General features: G+C 52.1%; 1 protein-coding gene across 1 annotated transcript; it reads left to right on the top strand.

The window, feature by feature from the left end:
- Positions 1 to 1520: 1520 nt before the first annotated feature.
- Positions 1521 to 8972, top strand: LOC308268848 (lysine-specific histone demethylase 2-like; the record flags this gene model as incomplete). The annotated part of the gene is given in 8 exon segments (XM_080703952.1): positions 1521 to 1621; positions 2354 to 2412; positions 3369 to 3386; positions 6500 to 6517; positions 6520 to 6932; positions 6936 to 7047; positions 7050 to 7126; positions 7128 to 8972. Coding segments are annotated over 8 exon segments (2643 nt in total).
- Positions 8973 to 21025: the final 12053 nt, after the last annotated feature.

Below are 21025 nucleotides of genomic sequence, written 5' to 3' on the forward strand. Positions count from 1 at the left end.
TTCCTGCCTACTCCCACGGAGCACGGAAACAGGAAGCTGGAGGGAGCGGGCCACTTCCTCCTTAGACTTGCTAGTCGTTTCCACTAAGAAAACTGGAGCTGGGTACAGCGGTGCACACCTGCAATCCCAGCACTTGGGAGGCTGAGACCAGAGGATCGGAGGGTTGAGGCTAGCCTCAGCAACTTAGCCAGACCCTCAGCAACTTAGTAAGACCCTGTTTCAAAATCAAATATAAAAAATTTTAAAGAGGGGGGCATGGCGTATAGCTGTGAGGTCGAATGCTCCTGGGTCAATCCCCAGCACAAAACAAAGCAAAGAAAAACAAAACCAGAAAAGGAAAGAAAACTGAGAGGAACCGAGAAACAATGTTTGCTCAGACTTGGGGGCAAGGGTCAGGCCCTCTGACCTTGCAGGTTGATGGAGGGTGTGAAGTCAGCTATGAACAATGAGCAGCCACCCCATACAGGGGCTACAGGGTAGTTAAAATCCAGGAAGGTAGCCGGGTGTGGTAGTTCATGGGTATAATCCAGTATTTGGGAAGCTGAGACAGGAGGATTGCAGGTTCAAGGCCAACCTCAGCAATGTAGACCCTGCTTCAAAATAAACAGTGTAGCTTGGACATAGATGCCCCTGGGTTCAATCTGAAGAAGGAAAAGGAGAAAGAGAAGAAGCAGGAGAAGGAGGAGAAGAGAAATAATCTGGTGTCCGAGGGTGTCCCACTCTGAAGAAGGGAAGACATCTGCCTTTCTCCTACCTCTTTGCTCCGCCTGGGTCTCCAGCCTGCCCACGCTGACGGCAGGGCTTCTCCACTCAGTTCTGACTCACAGGCCAGCTTCCTCTGGAAACACTCTCGTAGACGTTTCCAGAAACAGTCCTTCACCAGCCATCAAGGCATCCCTCGATCCAGGTGGGCTGACCCCCACATCACCCATCACAGGGCACGATCGCTGGGTCCCATGGCGAGAGGATGTTTAGGAGAAAGTACCAAACTGTCCTCCAGAGCGGCCCCTTCGCGTTCCCAGCAGTGATGACAGGGGCTGTTCCACACCCTCCCTGGTGTTCGTGCTCTCGGGGTGCTGGCCGTTCTACTGGCGTTTCCTTGTTTAGCCCCCAGATTTTGAGACAGCGTGCGTCAGAGGAAAGGGCAGGCTTTGGGATCATACATGTCTGGGCTCCAGTCCTGGCTCTTCCACCTCCCAGGATCCCTTGGTCAATTGCTCAGCCTCTCTGGCCCTGAGAGACAGCACAGGACACAGAGCACTTGCGTGTTGGAGCGCCTGCCCCGGTGGCTTTGGGATCAGGACTCCTATAAAAATTGCTGGTTTTTAGGGTTTGGATGTAGAAGCCAAGACCCCTCTCCCCACCTGGCAGTCATGAGAGTTTTTCGTCACACCCAATTTCTGCTCTCTGGAGCCTGGATAACTACCTGTCTCTTTAAAGTCCTTTCCCAAAAGGACTCTGCAGTCAGCGTATCCCAACCAGACACAAGCCCACCCAGCCCTGCTTGCATGATTGGGAGCATGACACAAGGCAGGTATGGCCGCTGTAGCAGGGATGCGTGTGGGGAGGCGTGTACTGCTATTGGTAGAAGGCGCCTGTCTGTGTACATCATCCTGCACAGGTAAGGTGGCTCGGGGTGCAGGCACCCGGGCTCCCTGGCTTTCATGGCCTCCCCCTCTTTATTCACGACCTCCACCTCAGTGATTCAAAAATGACTGCTTCTGCTCCTACCAGCTCAACCGCCGACCCCTGTGAAGAAAGCTATGGCCCCAAAGCCGCTCCATTCATTTCCCCTGGCTTGGCCACACGGCCACACCAACTGCAGGAGAGGTCCAGGAGTGTGCTCTTTCTTTGGCCAGGTGTTCTGAGCAGACATAGACCAGGGGAAACAACCAAAACACAGGCTCAGGCATGTACGGCCATCGTGACCAAGACAGGTTCTTTATTTGTTAACACTCCAAGCAAACTTTATACAACTTAGGCCGTTTTGTGGCAGAGAGAGATTCACGCAATCCGGGAAGCAGGTCGGGCCGTCCGTTTAGTACGGAGCCCCGCTGGCTGGGTCCAGATCTGGGATAGAGGTCAGTTGTGGGTCCGGGCCTTCAGACTTGATCACAGCCAGAGCTCAGCCAGAACCCAAGGTGAGGATGTGCCTGCGGGCCACTGGCCCAGCTGCTGGCTCAGCCCCAGCCTCCTATCTGTGACCGGAGGACGCGGCACAAAGGCTCCTTGGCAGGAGACGCTGCACATTTTCACCCTCCGGTGCCGACAGTTACCATCTCAGGTTGCTAGGGACTCCTCGTGGTTGTCAAGGGCCTGGTCACAGGCCTGGCCCCTGCGTGTTACCTGTTAGGTCTTGGGTGCTGCACCTTGCGCTGGTGCCTGTGTTGCCCCCGCTGCCCTGGGTGTGCGGTGCCACGCCTGTGTGTGCTGCGAGAGTTACGCTTGCACGCTGCCCAGCACTCTGGGGTGTGGTGAGCCTCGCCCAGGGGTGCTTTGGGAGGGAGCTAAGTCCTTTGGCTTTAATGGAGCCCCTTTAAAAGTGTATGTATATATATATATATATATATATATATATATATATATATATATATTTCATATACCAGGCCAAAGGACATCTAAAAATTCTCTTTCAATGGGTTAAAGAAAAAAAATCATTTGATGATACTTGTTAAAGCGTAGCAAGGAAAATTTTATTCAAGATCCATGCAACGGGATCTTGCCAGGAGAGGATAAGATTGGGCTCAACTGCAAACACGGTGTGAGCAGGTGGAGACTTAGAGCCCATCACAGGAGGGAGGCAGAGGATGGAGAATTACTAGGAATGAACATTGAGGGGTCACAGAGATTCTGACCAAGCCGAGGAGACGGTCTTCCTGCTGCAGGCAGGCGGGTGGCCAGGGAGATGAGGAAGCAGGTGTGGGGAGGCATCCCGCTAAACTGACTCGGCAAGGGACACGGACTTTGGAAGGACGCCCACAGGTGGGCCTAGGAGGGGTCAGGAGCCCAGGAAGGCCTGGCCGGAGAGTCTCCGCCCGATGTGAAAGGCTGCTAGAGCCGGCTCGTAGGTTTTGCCACGTATCCACAGAAGAACAGAGAAGACTTTCATTTTATTCACGTGACTGGCTGAACGCTGGAGCTGGGACGGGGGCATCCCTGGGCCGCCTCCTGAAGGGCTGAGGTTGGATCAGGCGGGCCGTGGTAGGAAGCCTCCAGCGAGGCCGGGGGACCCCAGTTTCTGTTTGACGGCCATCTCAGGTCCTCCACAGTCTAGAGGGTAGAAGGCGGGGTGCGGGTAGCCATGGAAGTGAGAGTCCACCTCACCCAGCTGTGGCTCAGGCCGGCCCCATCCCTTCTCTGGTCCACAGCTTGTCGCCTGGAAGACCGTGAGCCTCAGCCGGACGTGTGTTGACTTCTGGGCCCCAAGAGTGAAAGTCCTCCGGGGGCAACTGCGGAGGGGTCTCCCGACGGTTTTGGAAGCAGATGGGGGTCTTGGCAGCCTCCCCTGCAGAAGGGGCCATGTGTGTACTGATCAAGTTTTCAAGGTGGGGCCTTTCTCTGTGCATGATGAGGGTTTTGCCGAAAGTGAACTGAGCTGAACGTATGAGTTATGAGTGCCAGGTCTTGGAGGCAAGTCTGAGACATGAAAATTCAGGGCCCTGGGCAATGTGCGTCCAGCCTTGGGCCTGGCCGGTCACGGGGCCCAGGGCCCTGGGAGCAGGAGCTGTGGTTGGCGCTGTCCGTGTTGGCCGGGGCAGTGGCTCAGCTTGCACATTGAGCATGCAGACAGTTGAACTGGCAGTGAGGCTGGGCAGAGGACCGGGGCACAGGGCGTGTTAAAGAGGCCTCTGTATAAAGAACAGAAACAGGAAAGGTTGACAGACGCAGGGATAACGACCGAGTTAAGACAAAACTTCAGCCCCAAGAATCGTCAAGAGGGAAAGGATGGTGGATGGTTGGTGCCGGGAGATTACGAGGGCCCACTGACCTTTGGAATATAGAGATTCAAATTAAAGATTGAAACTGGGCAAAAGACATTGGGTCCCCAAGACCCAGTTCTGACCAATCATCATACGAGAGCAGATGGGGAACCGCGGGAAGGGGTGAAAGCTACCTCCCAGGAACTCCAATGGTCACTCTCTTTCACGAATTCCCCCACTCTGTGTGTGGGGAACCGTTCTTGTCGTCTGTCTTCCCTTTAAATAAGTCTTTATACCCCTAGACTCACCCTTCTCTAGTCTGTGAACTTCATTCTAAAAGGAGAAACTTCATACCCTTTTGGCACTCCAGATGGGATGAGGGAAGGGGTCTAGTAAAGGAAGAATGGGCTACAGAAACTTGGGGTTTCCCAAATAAAATCCAAGCACAGTCGCTTTCTGTGAGGGCCCTACATCTCATCGCGCTCAGACCCTGTCTGCCTGGCTCCGGGAGGCCAGCCCTGGTCACGGTCCTCCTGAAGTACATCCCCAACCCCAAGGGTGGCTACAGATATCTACTGGTGGAGAGCTTACCATCCACCAGGCTCTGGGCAGGAGGACTATCATCCTTCCCATCTTAGAGTCGAGGAGACAGAACCCCAGAGACATGATCTCACCTCGTAGAAGAGGCTGATGGGTATCCACGGACACTCAGCCTCTTCTTGGGATCTTAGAGCCAAGATATGGCGTCAAACAAAGTGCCTAATAAATGGATAAAGTATGGTAGACATACACAAAAGGATATTGCTCAGCCATGAAAATGAAGGAGATCCCCTCATTTGCAGAAACTAAATGAATAGAGAAAGTGTGGTATGTATACAAAGGAGAATATTCCTCGGCCATACAGGGGATGCGGTCCTGTCATTTGCAGCAATACGGATGGGACCGGGGAACACTCTGGTAGAAATAAGCCAGACACAGAAAGGCGAAGACCACGTGATTTCACACATATGTAGAAACTGAAAAGGTCGATGCCAGAGTAGCAGAGATAAAAATAGTGGTCACTAGAGGGCTGAAGGGCGGTGGGGAGGAGGGACAGAGGCTGGGTAACAGGCACCATCACGTAGCTAGACAGGAGGAATAAGCTCTTTCTTTAGAACAGTACTAAGTTTGTTTCCAACAATATATTTTGTATTTCAGAATAACTAGAATGGAGAAATTTGAAATTTACCAATGTAAAGAAAGAAACCCTTCTACCTCCAGGTTACACTCCCAGACCTATTTTTTTTAAATATATTTTATTTGGAAACAGGGTCTCTTAAGCCAGCGCGGCTGGCTTCGAACCTGCGCCATCCTCCTGTCTCTGCCTCCCAAGTGCGCCACCACACCTGGCAAGAAAGGATACATTTTTCAGGAAGTAGAAATGCCAATTATCCTGATTTGATCATTATACACTGTATGAGTGTATTGAATCATTACATGCACCTCATAAATACGTACAATTATTATATGTCAATTAAAAATTAAAACTGTAGGGTTTTATTCAGGTATGTGACTGGACATTTCCCAGGATTCTCTGCCCTTGAGAATGGTCATGTGACTAAGTTCTCTCCAATGGCATCTGTGTCTTTTTTGGGGTCCTGCAAAAGAGCAGATCTATCTATCCCATAGTCTTCCTTCTTTCAGTCCCTGGATATGGAAGACAAGTTCCAGGTACATAATGGAGCCATAAAATAAAGAGTCAGACTTCTTCCAAGTGGAGCATAAAACTTCCCTGGCCAATTGACTGCTAACCCAGGACTATTAAGTGAGCCAGAGATTCATTTCTATTACTAGAAAATGAAAGATCTGTTTGTTACAGCAGCTTAGCTGAGGCTAATTCATATGCTCAGAACAGTGGTGCAGCCAGGATTTGAACCCAGGTCCGACTCTGGGAGTCTCGGCTCTGGGTTGCTGTGGTGTGTGGCACAGCGATGGCCTTTATTTGACGCCTGGGAACCTGAGTGGCTCACGAGGCTGTCACGAGCACCCGCACCCCCACACATCAAGCTTTGGTCCATTTCCCACTTCTGCTGGCCTAAGCCACCCTACACTGCTGGGTTAGGGCCACGCATCAGTACCCTGCTGCTGCTACAAAGAGTAGGGCAGGGCATCCTGCTTCTGCTACTGCCTACGGAGCTCAACAGCACATGGTGTCCCGGCCCTGGCTGCTAGCCCGGCTGGGCTCTGGCTCCCAGGCTCACTGCACACGGCAGGTAGGTGGCGAGGTGGCTGGAACAGCCGCACACTATGCTTGACCCCTGGCTCCACCCAGCCCAGGCTTTGTGCTTGGTCTCCTCCCACTCTGAGACCCCCATTTCCCCATTAGCTGCATTCCTGGTGCCCCCAGCTGCACACAGATGCCTCATTCCATGAGTTGTGCTTGAATGTCTCTAAGCATCAACAGCTAGGGTTATCCGAGCTGGGGTCCTGCATCTCCCAGGGGCTCTTCAGCCCCTCTGTAAATGACTTCCATAGGAGTGGAAGGGCCGCGCGCGGCTGGGGAGGACGCCGGCAGGCAGCCGCTGGCCCATGCTTCTGAGACTATAACACAATGGCAACACTTCGGGGAGGTCAAAGAAAAGAGCAACTTTGGATCTTTCTCTGGATAGTCTTCCTGTGAGGAGCTCCGGTAGGCAGGCAAAAAAGAAAGCAACAGAGACGGCAGATGAAGATGAAGATGGTATGTCAGAGAAGAAGTGCCGGAAATGTGAAAATGCAGGCTGCACGGCTGCGGGTCCCGTGTGCTTCGCAAGTGCTTCTGAAAGATGTGCTAAAAATGGACACACATCTCCATGGTGTCACCTCTCCTGTGGGGAGCATTTCTGCAACGAATGCTTTGACCACTATTATAGAAGCCGTAAAGATGGATATGACAAATACACTACGTGGAAAAAAATATGGACCAGCAGTGGCAAAACTGAACCTAGCCCCAAAGCGTTCATGGCGGACCAGCGGCTTCCCTACTGGGTTCAGTGAGCAAAACCAGAGTGTGGGAAATGGAGGCAACTTACCAGGGAAATTCAGCTTGCCCCACAAATAGCGAAGACGTATCGGTGTGGTATGAAACCAAATACTGCTATGAAGTCTGAGATGCAGATCTTAGCTCCCTCCCTGAGGATCTTAGAGTGTCAGAAGTCTCCGAACATTGGTGGTACTCCGTGCCCACCCTTACCTCCTCTGCTGAAAGACAGCGTGACAGCGCTTTCTGCCTACTACCCCGACTGCGTTGGCATGAGCCCTTCCTGCACCAGCACGAACCGCGCTGCCACCACTGGTAATACCAGCCCTGGGAAGCCGGAGCCCTCCAAGGTGGCCCCCTCCACGCTTGTTCCAGGCATGAACCGGTACTTTCAGCCCTTTGACCAGCCCAACGAGTGTGGCAAAGCCCTCTGTGTGCGGCCCGACGTGATGGAACTGGATCAGCTCTGTGAGTTTCCAGAGTATTCCCGAGACCCCACCATGTACTTGGCCTTGAGAAACCTCATCCTCGCCCTGTGGTACACCAACTGCAAAGAAGCTCTTACTCCTCAGAAGGGCACTCCTCACGCCATCGTCCGGGGTCTGGTGCGCATCCGGTGTGCTCAGGAAGTGGAGAGGATCCTTTACTTTATGACGAGGAAAGGCCTCATTAACGCTGGAGTCCTGACCGTGAGACCCGGCCGGCATCTTCTTCCTACAGACTACCACAGCCAATCCATCATCATTATCGGAGCTGGTTCAGCAGGGTTAGCGGCTGCGAGGCAACCGCATAACTTTGGGATTAAGGTGACTGTCCTGGAAGCCAAAGACAGAATTGGAGGCCGAGTGTGGGATGATAAATCTTTTAAAGGTGTCACGGTGGGAAGAGGACCTCAGATCGTCGATGGCTGTATTAATAACCCGGTAGCACTAATGTGTGAGCAACTCGGCATCAGCATGCATAAATTTGGAGAAAGATGTGACTTAATTCGGAAAGGTGAAAGAATAACCGACCCCACCATTGACAAGCGCATGGATTTTCATTTTAGTGCCCTCTTGGATACTGTCTCTGAGTGGAGGAAGGATAAGACTCAGCTCCAGGATGTCCCTTTAGGAGGAAAGATAGAGGAAATACACAAAGCTTTTGTCGAGGAATCCGGGATCCAGTTGAGTGAGCTGGAAGGACAGGTGTTTCAGTTCCATCTCAGTAACCTGGAATATGCCTGCGGCAGCAACCTCCACCAGGTGTCTGCTCGCTCCTGGGACCACAGTGAATTCTTTGCTCAGTTTGCTGGTGACCATACTCTTCTACCTCCCGGATACTCTGCAATCATTGAGAAACTGGCCGAAGGGCTAGACATTCGGCTCAAATCCCCAGTGCAGAGCATCGATTACGCTGGAGATGAAGTGCAGGTGACCACGGGGGATGGCACGGGGTACTCTGCACAGAAGGCGTTAATCACCATCCCATTGGCCATTCTACAGAAAGGTGCCATTCGGTTTAACCCACCGCTGTCGGGGAAGAAGATGAAGGCCGTCAACAGCTCGGGCGCAGGCATCATTGAAAAGATTGCCTTAAAATTTCCGTCTAGATTTGGGGACAGTAAAGTTCAAGGAGCTGACTTTTTTGGCCGTGTCCCGCCCAGTGCCAGGCAGCGAGGACTCTTCGCTGTATACCCTGATATGGATCCCCAGAAGCAGCAGAGCGCGTTGATGTCGGTGATCGCCGGCGAGGCCGTTGCGTCCGTTAGGACCCTGGATGACAAGCAGGTGCTGCCGCAGTGCATGGCCACCCTCCGGGAGCTGTTCAAGGAGCAGGAGGCCCCAGACCCCACAAAACACTTTGTCGCTCACTGGAGCACAGAACCATGGCTCCACATGGCATACAGTTTCGTGAAGACATTTGGAAGCGGTGAGGCTTACGATATCATTGCTGAAGAAATACAAGGGACTGTCTTTTTCGCTGGTGAGGCAACAAACAGACATTTTCCACAAACTGTTACAGGGGCATATTTGAGCGGTGTTCGAGAAGCAAGCAAGATTGCAGACTTTTAAATAGAATTTGTCTGGATTCTGCTTTCTTCTGTACGCAGAATGGGAAAGTCTGAAACACATGTTAAACCTCAACTTTATAAGGGGGTTGTACTGCCTTGTACAGCAAAACTGAAGAAATGAAAGTGCAAACCCTCATTACCACTCTGAAAACACTGCCCCCCAAATCCTTACGAGCACTTATATTCAGCTGCATTTCCCAGAGGCCCAATGCTAAGTCCTCTTGGCTTCCGGATAAGGCAGAACACAGCCTTAAAATGAGACCGTGGACATGAGGCTTCTGCGGATGAGGCTCCCCTCGGGTCCCATGTTTTGTTTGGCTGGTCAAGTTTTATACATTGTAAAACCAAGTAAAACAAGCAGGAATCACTACCAAACCAGATGAAGCCATGTGTTTTTTCCTGTGACAGTTTATATCAGTATCTTTGCCAATGAGCTTTAATACTTTTATATAGATCCAGTACTGAGCTTTACTTAAAAATCTATCTTGATCTTTCTTTTTTGATACATTAACTCTCCACTTGAAGGTGAAAAAGCTGGACTATTTTATACTGTACATATTTCTTCCCATTAGGTGAATTCAAAAGGAACTTGAATTTGGTCTTTTGTGATAAATGGTATTTATATATGCGCTCATTGGCAAAACAGAAATCTCAATCCCTTGAACAATACAGGCATTACATCATTGGGAATGGAGTGTAAAATGAGATCTGGATACTACACAGACTATGATGATTTTTCTTAAAGCCAAATTTGGGCTAGTGGTACACTTTCAAAGATCTCGTCAGGTCAGAATAATTTAATAAAAGCCTCCTGTCTTTTTATAACTAATTCTGTTTCTAGGATTTTTTTTTCCAAAATTACTTAGTTTTCCACTGGCAGGTCCACTGGAAAATTTAGAAAAACTTTACCCTGGTATATATTATACATTTTATAAGCCATATCTTAAAAAGCCTATAAAGCATGGCAAACATTTTTACACTCACAGAACTTTGGTTTCAGGGTCTTCACGCCCATTTTGCCAAGACACTTCAGTTTTCAGGTTAGAAACATGCTTTTGTTTTTAAGTCTTTGAATAATCCTTTGAATTGGTCTGCTTTTAAAAAAAAGGAGCTAAAAATTCAGAGCTACTCCTCAAATTAGGCATTTTTGAAATTTTAAATTAGCCTGTAATTGGAAAGAGGAAGTTGTATGCAGGGGCGTGCAGTGAACTTTACACATACACATGTACTCTCACCGCCAGAGTATGATATAAGCAAAAGAGACAGCCGAGAGCTTTGTGTCTCAAAGTTAACACAGGAAAATATTGATATTTTGGGTATCTGTTGAGACTCATTGGTACTGATTAGTAAGTGTTATGCTTTAAAGTGTTATGTAATAAAATGTTTAAATAGCACGTGATAAGTGATAAATGCAAAACGTTGTTTGGAATGGTTCACAGTGAATTATTACTTTAGTTTCTGGGCACTTAACTGTGCTACAAGTAGAAAACCTTTATAGTAAATGTGTATTTAAAGCTTTTCCCCCTTATCTCAAATAACATACTTCATTTGATGTTTGCCCTTTAAGGAACTGTGGTACTTTTCAGTTTCTTTGAATATGCCGTTCGGTGTTGTCTGAAGATTCTGTAGTTGAATAGCAGTGGATACACGTTTACAGTGATTTAACTACAGATCATGAATAGTTGTGTAAAACTGCTTAATAAAAACTAGGCTTGTTTTTTAAAAGTAAAATAAAATAAAAATACATGAATTGAGGCTGACATGTGTGAGGCTCTGCCCACCTGTACCTGCTGACAGTCCTTGGTTGCCAGCTGCGTCTACTGCACTGGACTGAAGTGGATGGGCTGTCTTTGTCTGTTTTCTGCAGCTATCTCAGAATACCCGACACCAGATAATTTATAAAGAACAGAAATGTATTGGCTCTTGGTTCTGAAGGTGGGCAGCCCAAGAGCTTGGCATCTTGTGAGAACAACCATCTGCTGACGGGGTCTAGCTACGTCCGAACATGGTGGAGGGCATCTCGTGGAGACAGAGCAAGCATGAAGCTCCTTTTCTTACAAAGCTACCAAAGCCATCACAGCTGCCAGGTGTGGGCCACAGCCCTGGGTCCCTTTACCGTCTTCCTGCACGCCAGCTGCTTGTGAGTGCGCATTCCTAGCAGCACCTGAGCCTCTCTGCTAGAGACCAACCCTGGCAATGCAGGAACTCCTTTGGCCTCTGTGTGCCTGTGGATTCATGTTCCTGCTGGGGGTGGCCCTTAGCCAGTGGCCGACGGGTGGGGTGTATAAGTACGCCAACGTCCTCATCCCCGATTGGAGACTCTGAGGTGTCTCTTGAGGGCCCCGAGGGCCATAGCAGAAGGCCTGGATGGTGCTATCTCTCACCCCAGATTGTATGTTGAAGTCCTACCCTCCAGTCCCTGCAGATGTGACTCTAGGTGGGCCTAGGGTCACTGCAGATGTGGATTGCAGTGAGGTCACGCTGGACCAGGGCGGCCCCTCACTTGACATGACTAGTGTTTGTATAAAACGGGGAATTTGAACACAGCACACTAAGATTACGCCACGTGAAGGTGGGCATTTGTGCCACGCCCTGGACACTGCCGGGAGCTGGGAGAGAAGCCGGAACCAGGTTTGGAGGGCGCACGGCACCCGCTGGCACCTGGACCTTGGACTTCCAGACCCCAGAACCATGAGATGGTACACAGCTGCTCCTAGCCACTCGGATTGTGGTTCTGATGGAAGAAATGAATAGGTAGGAAGGAGACAGGAGGGAAGAGTGAAATGTAACTTTAATATACAAACCGGGTGCTGCCGGGCGTGGTGGTGCACGCTTGTCATCCCAGCATTTGGGAGGCTGAGACAGGAGGATCCGAGTTCGTGGCCAGCCTCAGCTACTTAGTGAGAGCCTTTGAGACCCAGTTTCAAAATAAAGAATAAACACTGGGGCTGAGAGTGTAGCTCAGATGTAGAATGTCCCTGGGTTCAATCCTCAGGACAACAAATAAATTAAAAAATAATAAAACCCTGATGCCAAAGTGCCCCAACCTTTACTCCCCAAACGAGTTCTCTTTCCCAGGCCGGTCTCACCCAAATTCCTGCGAAATCAACCTTCCTTCCTTCCTTCCTTCCTTCCTTCCACGGGTCTGGAGATGGAACCCAGGGGCATTCTACCTCTGAGCTACACCCCCTGCCCTGTTTTTTATTCTTTATTTTGAAACCGGGTCTCACTGAGTTGCAGAGGGTCTCACTAAGTAGCCAAGGCTGTCCGCGAACCGCGATCCTCCAGGTCTCAGCCTCCCGAATGCTGGGATGACAAGCGTGCGCCCCCACGCCCGGCTCCTGTGAAATCTTTAGATCCTGAGATAAAAAACAGAATTTTCCTGTGCTCTGTTAACAAGACAGATAGGGCATCTTGAGACAGCTGTAGACACTCTGCCTTCTCTGTTGATCAGATGATGGAGGCCTCGAGCCTCCTGACAACTCTAAGGATATCCAGGCCACCAGACCACCAGAAACCGCCTGGAGACCACCAGCACACTGAGGTCATCCTCACATACCCCCCGCCCACCCCTCACGAAGGCCGCTATATAGAAGAGCCCCCAAACTCCAAAGGCGCCTCTCTCCCTCTTGAGACGGCCCGCATTCTCCCTTGAATGTGTATCTCCTACTCTCCTAAATAAACCTCTGTCCGTGTCTCTGACTGCTGCGTGCTGAAATTCTTTTCTGCCATGAAAGCCCAGGACCCCATTGACCCCGAGTTGCGGACTCTACCCTCCCCTATGACCTAGGAAATGGCCATACCTTCTGTGCAAAATTCCTCCCCAGAGGGGCTGCCCAAACCCGCCTCCCCATGGGGAAGAGTTTGCTTCTGGGGCATCCTGACTGTTTTATCGTTGTTGTTGTTGTTGTTGTTGTTTGTTTTGTTTCTGCAGCACTGGGAATTGAACCCAGGGCCTAGTGCTTGCTGAGCAAGTGCCCTACGCTGAGCTACCTCCCCAGCCCGACGGTGGGCTCTAAGGAGCCATGGCGCGCTTGCCAGGGCCAGACAGAAAAAAAAAAAATAAGCAAACTGGCAGTTGTGTGGGGTGAGCGGGAGTCTGCAACCCTATCGCCGGAACACGGCGGCTGCTCGGCCACTACCTGGGGGACACAGGTCCAGCTTCCCACACGGAACGGAAAAACCGTGCAGCCGGGCGTGGGGGCGCATGCGCGTCATCCCAGCATTTGGGAAGCCGAGACAGGAGGATCGAGGTTCGCGGACAGCCTCAGCTACTTAGTGAGGCCCTCTGCAACTCAGTGAGACCCCGTTTCAAAATAAAGAATAAAAAAAATAGGGCAGGGGTGTGGCTCGGAGGTAGAATGCCCTGGGTTCCATCCCCAGACCCGCAAATAAATAAATAAATAAATAAATAAATAAATAAATAAATGGGCTGGGAGTGTAGCTTGGAGGTAGAATGCCCCTGGATTTCATCTCCAGTACTGCAAAAAAGAAAAAAAAAATCTTTGACACTTGATGTGTGCGTGCGTGCGTGCGTGCGTGTGTGTGTGTGTGTGTGTGTTACTGAGGATTGAACCCAGGGGAGTTCTACTTCTGAGCCACACCCTCAGCCCTATTTTATTTTTTAGCTTGAAACAGGGTCTTGCTAGTTTGCTGAGAGGCTCGCTATGTTGGTGAGTCTTTCCTGGAACCCGTGATCCTCCTTTCTCAGCCTCCCAAGTACTGGGGTGACAGGCGTGCGCCACCGCGCTGGCTAATACTTAACTTCTACACTGTGGCAGTTGCCGCCATCAATTCCATTCATTCTTGTTGTTTGTTTGTTTGTTTGTTTACTCTCCAGGTCCGGCCCACATACGTCCGGAGACCAGATTTGGGCTCTGGGTGGCCTGGCGCACCCCGCTGTGAGTGGTGGGCAGACCTGACATCGACTCGGCTCTCGCCAGCTGTGGCACCGCACAATGGGCACCACCCCGCTCTCCTTGCCTGCTCCCTGGGACAGCAGAAAGAAGGTCGGCCTAAGTTACTTAGCCGACAGTGCACAGTACAGCCGGTGTCCTGAGCCCGTGATAAGTAGGAGCTCCTCCATCCCACCCGACAGTGCCCAGAAGCAAGTGCCATTATTCTCACTCCACGTGCGAGGACGCCGAGGCTCAGAGAGGTCTACTAACTTGTCCAAGCTCTCCCCCTGAGGTCCAGCTTCAAAGCCTAACAAGCTGGGTGCTCCAGGTTTGGTTTGGTTTGTTTGCGGTGCTGAAGATGGAACCCAGGGGCAGTCTACCTCCGATTCACATTTCCAGCCCCATGTCTTTATTATTTATTTTGAAACAGGGTCTCACTGAGTTGCAGAGGGTCTCACTAAGTAGCTGAGGCTGTCCGCGAACCGCGATCCTCCAGGTCTCAGCCTCCCGAATGCTGGGATGACAAGCGTGCGCCCCCACGCCCGGCTCCTGTGAAATCTTTAGATCCTGAGATAAAAAACAGAATTTTCCTGTGCTCTGTTAACAAGACAGATAGGACATCTTGAGACAGCTATAGACACTCTGCCTTCTCTGTTGATCAGATGAGACCTCGAGCCTCCTGACAACTCTAAGGATATCCAGGCCACCAGACCACCAGAAACCGCCTGGAGACCACCAGCACACTGAGGTCATCCTCACATACCCCCCGCCCACCCCTCACGAAAGGCCGCTATATAGAAGAGCCCCCAAACTTCAAAGGCGCCTCTCTCCCTCTTGAGACGGCCCGCATTCTCCCTTGAATGTGTATCTCCTACTCTCCTAAATAAACCTCTGTCCGTGTCTCTGACTGCTGCGTGCTGAAATTCTTTTCTGCCATGAAAGCCCAGGACCCCATTGACCCCGAGTTGCGGACTCTACCCTCCCCTATGACCTAGGAAATGGCCATACCTTCTGTGCAGAATTCCTCCCCAGAGGGGCTGCCCAAACCCGCCTCCCCATGGGGAAGAGTTTGCTTCTGGGGCATCCTGACTGTTTTATCGTTGTTGTTGTTGTTGTTGTTGTTGTTGTTGTTGTTTGTTTTGTTTCTGCAGCACTGGGAATTGAACCCAGGGCCTAGTGCTTGCTGAGCAAGTGCCCTACGCTGAGCTACCTCCCCAGCCCGACGGTGGGCTCTAAGGAGCCATGGCGCGCTTGCCAGGGCCAGACAGAAAAAAAAAAATAAGCAAACTGGCAGTTGTGTGGGGTGAGCGGGAGTCTGCAACCCTATCGCCGGAACACGGCGGCTGCTCGGCCACTACCTGGGGGACACAGGTCCAGCTTCCCACACGGAACGGAAAAACCGTGCAGCCGGGCGTGGGGGCGCATGCGCGTCATCCCAGCATTTGGGAAGCCGAGACAGGAGGATCGAGGTTCGCGGACAGCCTCAGCTACTTAGTGAGGCCCTCTGCAACTCAGTGAGACCCCGTTTCAAAATAAAGAATAAAAAAAATAGGGCAGGGGTGTGGCTCGGAGGTAGAATGCCCTGGGTTCCATCCCCAGACCCGCAAATAAATAAATAAATAAATAAATAAATAAATAAATGGGCTGGGAGTGTAGCTTGGAGGTAGAATGCCCCTGGATTTCATCTCCAGTACTGCAAAAAAGAAAAAAAAATCTTTGACACTTGATGTGTGCGTGCGTGCGTGCGTGCGTGCGTGCGTGCGTGTTACTGAGGATTGAACCCAGGGGAGTTCTACTTCTGAGCCACACCCTCAGCCCTATTTTATTTTTTAGCTTGAAACAGGGTCTTGCTATTTTGCTGAGAGGCTCGCTATGTTGGTGAGTCTTTCCTGGAACCCGTGATCCTGTCTCAGCCTCCCAAGTACTGGGGTGACAGGCGTGCGCCACTGCGCTGGCTAATACTTAACTTCTACACTGTGGCAGTTGCCGCCATCAATTCCATTCATTCTTGTTGTTTGTTTGTTTGTTTGTTTGTTTACTCTCCAGGTCCGGCCCACACACGTCCGGAGACCAGATTTGGGCTCTGGGTGGCCTGGCGCACCCCGCTGTGAGTGGTGGGCAGACCCGACATCGACTCGGCTCTCGCCAGCTGTGGCACCGCACAATGGGCACCACCCCACTCTCCTTGCCTGCTCCCTGGGACAGCAGAAAGAAGGTCGGCCTAAGTTACTTAGCCGACAGTGCACAGTACAGCCGGTGTCCTGAGCCCATGATAAGTAGGAGTTCCTCCATCCCACCCGACAGTGCCCAGAAGCAAGTGCCATTATTCTCACTCCACGTGCGAGGACGCCGAGGCTCAGAGAGGTCTACTAACTTGTCCAAGCTCTCCCCCTGAGGTCCAGCTTCAAAGCCTAACAAGCTGGGTGCTCCAGGTTTGGTTTGGTTTGTTTGCGGTGCTGAAGATGGAACCCAGGGGCAGTCTACCTCCGATTCACATTTCCAGCTCCATGTCTTTATTATTTATTTTGAAACAGGGTCTCACTGAGTTGGAGAGGGCCTCACTAAGTAGCCGAGTTTGGCCATGAACCGCGATCCTCCGGTCTCGGCCTCCCGAATGCTGGGATGACAAGCCTGCGCCACCTCGCCCGGCTATGGGTGCCCTAGGTTGGCTCTTAGCCAGTGGGTTCGGATGCTCTCCAGACACTTCATGAATGGCAGCGTTTGTGTTGTGTCTGTGTGTTGGTAAATAGGGCAGAAGGCCTTGGGCTGTGTGGGGAGGGACTGAGCTTGGCTTGCAGTGGACAAAGGCTTCCTCACCCGCTCTGGACGGGGGCCAAGCAGCCTGCGCCTTTTCTCCTCAGCGGAGCATTTCCCGTAAGCGGTTGCTCCCTGTCTGCTGGCTCACAGGCCCGCCGGGGCAGGCTGCCAGGTGTTGTCCAGGCTCCTCCTCCAGAGCACAGCACAGCCCAGCGCCCGCTGGGCAGGGCTTCGGGAGTGGTCCTGGATGCCCACTGGAGCCGGACACCCCAGAAGGGGTCTCAGGCCCTGCCCCGGTCCTGTGGCCACTCTGGGCTCTGAACCTCATCATATATGTGTGTCTTGTTCGTGCACAGTGGGTGTTTGAGAGGTGTGTGTTGGGGGGGTTGAGGAAGCAGGCAGGCCTGGGAGTGTGTGTGTATGTGTGTGTGTGCGTGTGCGCGTCTGACAGATGTGTCATCAGACCAGATCCCAGTGGGGATCCCGGCCTCTGTCCTCATCTGCAGCCGAAGTGGCGACTCGCAGCTGGACAGGCTTCCGGGTCCTCTTGGGCCATGCTTCCCCGGCCCATGCTGCGCCTGTGCTCTGCGGACAGTCTAAGCGGCACCTGCTCCTGGAGATTGGGACATTGCATAATTCCCTAATGGGGAGGAGAAAGGTCACCAAACCAGTAAGAAAATGAGAGAAAGGTCATGGAAAGCGCTAGAGAGGGGACAAACGCCTCAGACCATGATCTAAATCTTGGAACCTAGCGAGGGACTGAGCACTGGGGGAGGCATGAGTGGGGGTCGGGAAGGCCCCCCAGACGGGACTTCAGAGAACCAGGAGAGGGCGCTCTGGCAGGGAGGAGGGAGGAGCAAAGGTCACAGCTAGGAAGGAGTCAGGATGTTTCTGAAAATAATCTGGCTAGTGTTACCAGAGCCCCGGGAACAGTGAGCCAGGCAATGCCCGCGGGTCCTCATTAGGCAGGCCCGGTGGGGTGGACGACGGAAGTCACCCTCTCCAGCGGGGACAGCCCGACCAGCTGCTGGGGGAGAGGCCGCCTTGCCCTCCTCCCTGCACGGGGCCACAGAGGGACTCAGAGGGGCCAAGGAGCCACTGCCCTCCACCCCCACCCCGTGCCAGCCCCCAGGGGTCGCCCGCAGAGAAGGGCCCTTCAGCCACGAGGGCCTCCCCTGGGCTGTTTGCCGACACTCCTTCACATACTCCTTCACAGCCCTGGTGAGTGGCTGGGGAGGCCAGGCGGGCGCCATCAAAGCCAGGCTGTCCCTTTCATCCCCTGGTGCGGAATGTCCCCCTCAGAGCAGCGTCCAGCCACGTAGAGAAGGCCTCCCCCTGCCAGGCAGAGGCTGACAGAGGAGGGAGCAGGCGAGGGGCACAGACGAGGAGAGCAGGGAGTCACAGGGAGAGCTGCGTCAAGGAAGGGTGGTTGACGACATCCAGGCACCGGGCTAACCACATGCAGGGCCCATGGCGAGTCCTCGCACCACCAGGCCAGGGAGGGCCGGGCCATCAGGACATCGCGGGTGTCAGAAGAGCTGCGGGGCAGCCCACGCTGGGCTCCAAGCCAGGCAGAGGCTCTTTCGCCGGTGAGCGAGGGGCAGGCGGCACTGAGGGTTAAGTAGCAAGGTGCGGGGTGCGGGGCAGTGGGTTGTCACCCGCCCTGGGACTGGCAAAGGGCCCGAGCTGCAGCCGGTCCCCCACCAGCAGGATTATTTGAGTTAAGAGAGAACGGAAATGACCAATTGTGCGTATAGGGGGAGGTTAAAAGGGCTCTCAAGAACTCAAAACAAGTCAGGTGTGGTGGCGCACGCCTACAATCCCAGGACTTGGGAGGCTGGGACAGGAGAATGGCAAGTTTGAGGCCAGCCTCAGCAACTTAATGAGGTTCTCAGCAACTTAGCAAGGTGCTATTTCAAAATGAAACAAATATATAAAAAAATAAGGCTGGAGCGTGGCTCAGAGGCCCAGTGTTCAATCGCCAGTATCTCAACAAAACAAACAAACAAATGCCAAAAGAGCTTAGTTGTAGAGCCAGTGGCCCAGTGTACATTACGGGAAGGGTCAGGAAGAGCCGTTCTGAGCCTCTATATTTTCAGCCCTGTGAGAGTCGGCAGGTGTGGTAAGAGAGCGTCGACACAAAGGCAGCAGCCTGTGCAAAGGTCCTGAGGAAGGAAGACCCCGGTGCATCTGAGAAAGGGGAGACCCTAGCTATTGTGTCCTGGTGAGCGTCAGGAGCCAGGCACAGAGGGCAGCCCATCCTGCCAAGCGATCTCTAGGACCCTGGATGAGAGTTGGGCATCCACTTGATGGGAGAGACAGAGACCTGGGTTTCTCCCTGTCTCGTCCATACAGGCCGAGAACGGCTCTGGCTGCAGAGGGGAGGGCTCTGCTCAGTTCATAAGGCTGCCTATGAGAAGGGCCATGTTGGTTGGGGAACCTCCCAGTGTGTGGGAAAACCACCACCAGTCACTCAGCACACTGCGCATGGGCCCAGCTCTCCCACTTACCTGGGCCGCCTCGCTCTGTTCCGGCCCCAGCGGTGCAGCGACACCCGTGCCAACTCTCCTGCCTTCTCACCGACTGTCCCAGAGGTGGGTGGGGTGGCACCCCTATTTCAGGGGGGCTTGCCATGTCAAGGGTGCTACCCTGAGAACCCAGGCCCAGGGGAGGAGATGAGAGGACAATGGGCCCCGGGTCCCTCTGCAAACACGGCCTGAGACAATAGGAACCTCCTGGTTTGCAGAATTTCCTGATGTGTTAGTCACGGACAATGTGGGGCCCTTTGCTAGTGAAACGGGGGTTTCTTGAGAGAAAACCTGGGGAGTTCTTGTCTACGGTGAGCAAAGAATGATGACACCCACAAACCTCAGGAAGGGGAGTAAAAGGTTTATTGGAAGCAGCAGGGAAGGGGGCAAGGGTGGCTGAACACCCCCAAAGGGGCTGGAACTCTGGGTCCAGCAGCTGCCTTCAGGACAATACTTGAGAGTCGCCCAAGCTGAGTGTCGCCCGAGCCAAGTGCCCGTCAGTTGCAAACTACTTTCTCCCAGAGTCCACGCGATCTGCCAGAAAAGAGGTACAGGTCACCCCTAGGGGCCTGGCCAGCCATGATGTCCAGCAGAGGCCCGAGCCACATGTCCTCAGATGCACTCTGCCTTCTCTCAGGTCCAACACAACCTGCTCCCCAAAAGGGGAGGGGGTCCCAAGTGGGAAAGTTCCCCTTTTGCCATCCAACTGGCCAATGCCTGACCACTTGCAAGTCCGTTTGTGGTTAGGGTGACTTTTGGGATTCCAAGGAGAATTTGCATAGGGCATTTGCAAGTCCTTTGAAGGGTCTCCTTTCAGGAATGCCAGACTTGCTCAGTGGGTTTGTTGATTAGGAAACTCAGGATGGCTTTGTGAAGCTCTGGCCTTCTTATCTCTGAGCCTTTGGAGTTTCAGGCATTTGTTGCCCCTCAGAAAACTCAGGAAATTAGCTTTTTTTCTACCAAGGCCTTTTCCCTATCTGCCTATTTCCTTTCTATCTCCTCACTAGCACGCTATTTAAACAATCACAAAAGTAAAAATGTTTATTTGTTTATTTATTTGGAACTGGGGGTTGAACTCAAGGGGATGTTCTACCTCCCAGCCTGATTTTATTTTTTATTTCGCTAAGTTGCTGAGGCTGGTCTCAAACCTGTGATCCTCCTATCCCAGCCTCCCAAACACTGGAATCACAAGCATGCGCCACCACACCCAGCTTAAAAATGTTTATGAGACAATCAAGGAATGAAGTTTAATGGGACACTGGGTAAGATCCCTGATACTAGTGATTATTGTATATTCTGTAGGCATAGGATGATGTTAAGGCTGTAAAAAGAAAAATAGGGTCTAATTCACATCCCATAAAGTCTGCCCCTTTGAAATACAATGTTCAAAGTTGGGCGTGGTGGCGTACATCGGTACCCCCAGTACTTGGGAGGCTGAGACAGGAGGATCACAGACTTCACCACTGAACGTGGGGAGGCCCTCAGCAATTTAGTGAGAACCTGTTTGAAAAAAATAAAATAAAAAATAAAATAAATAAAATAAAATAAAATAGGGCTCAGAGGTAGAGCCTCAGTAACACACACACACACACACACACACACACACACACACACGCATGCACGCGTGCGCACACACACGTAAATAATAAATAAAGTGTAACATTCTGTGATCTGTCCTGGAAATAAGACCCCCTTCAACAGAAGGGATTGTACTGGAGAACCACACGTGGCCTGCTGCCGGCGCATAGAGGTCCTGGGCCCCAGGCCCCCTCTGTTGATGACCACAGTCACTGTCACCCAGGCAACTGCTTCCTAAGCTCTCCCTGCCAGATGTGTGGGGGAAGCGTGGTCCCCCTTGACAGATGTGGAGA

Source organism: Muscardinus avellanarius (assembly GCF_963383645.1).
Source record: "Muscardinus avellanarius genome assembly, chromosome: 10".
Taxonomy (NCBI): Eukaryota; Metazoa; Chordata; class Mammalia; order Rodentia; family Gliridae; genus Muscardinus; species Muscardinus avellanarius.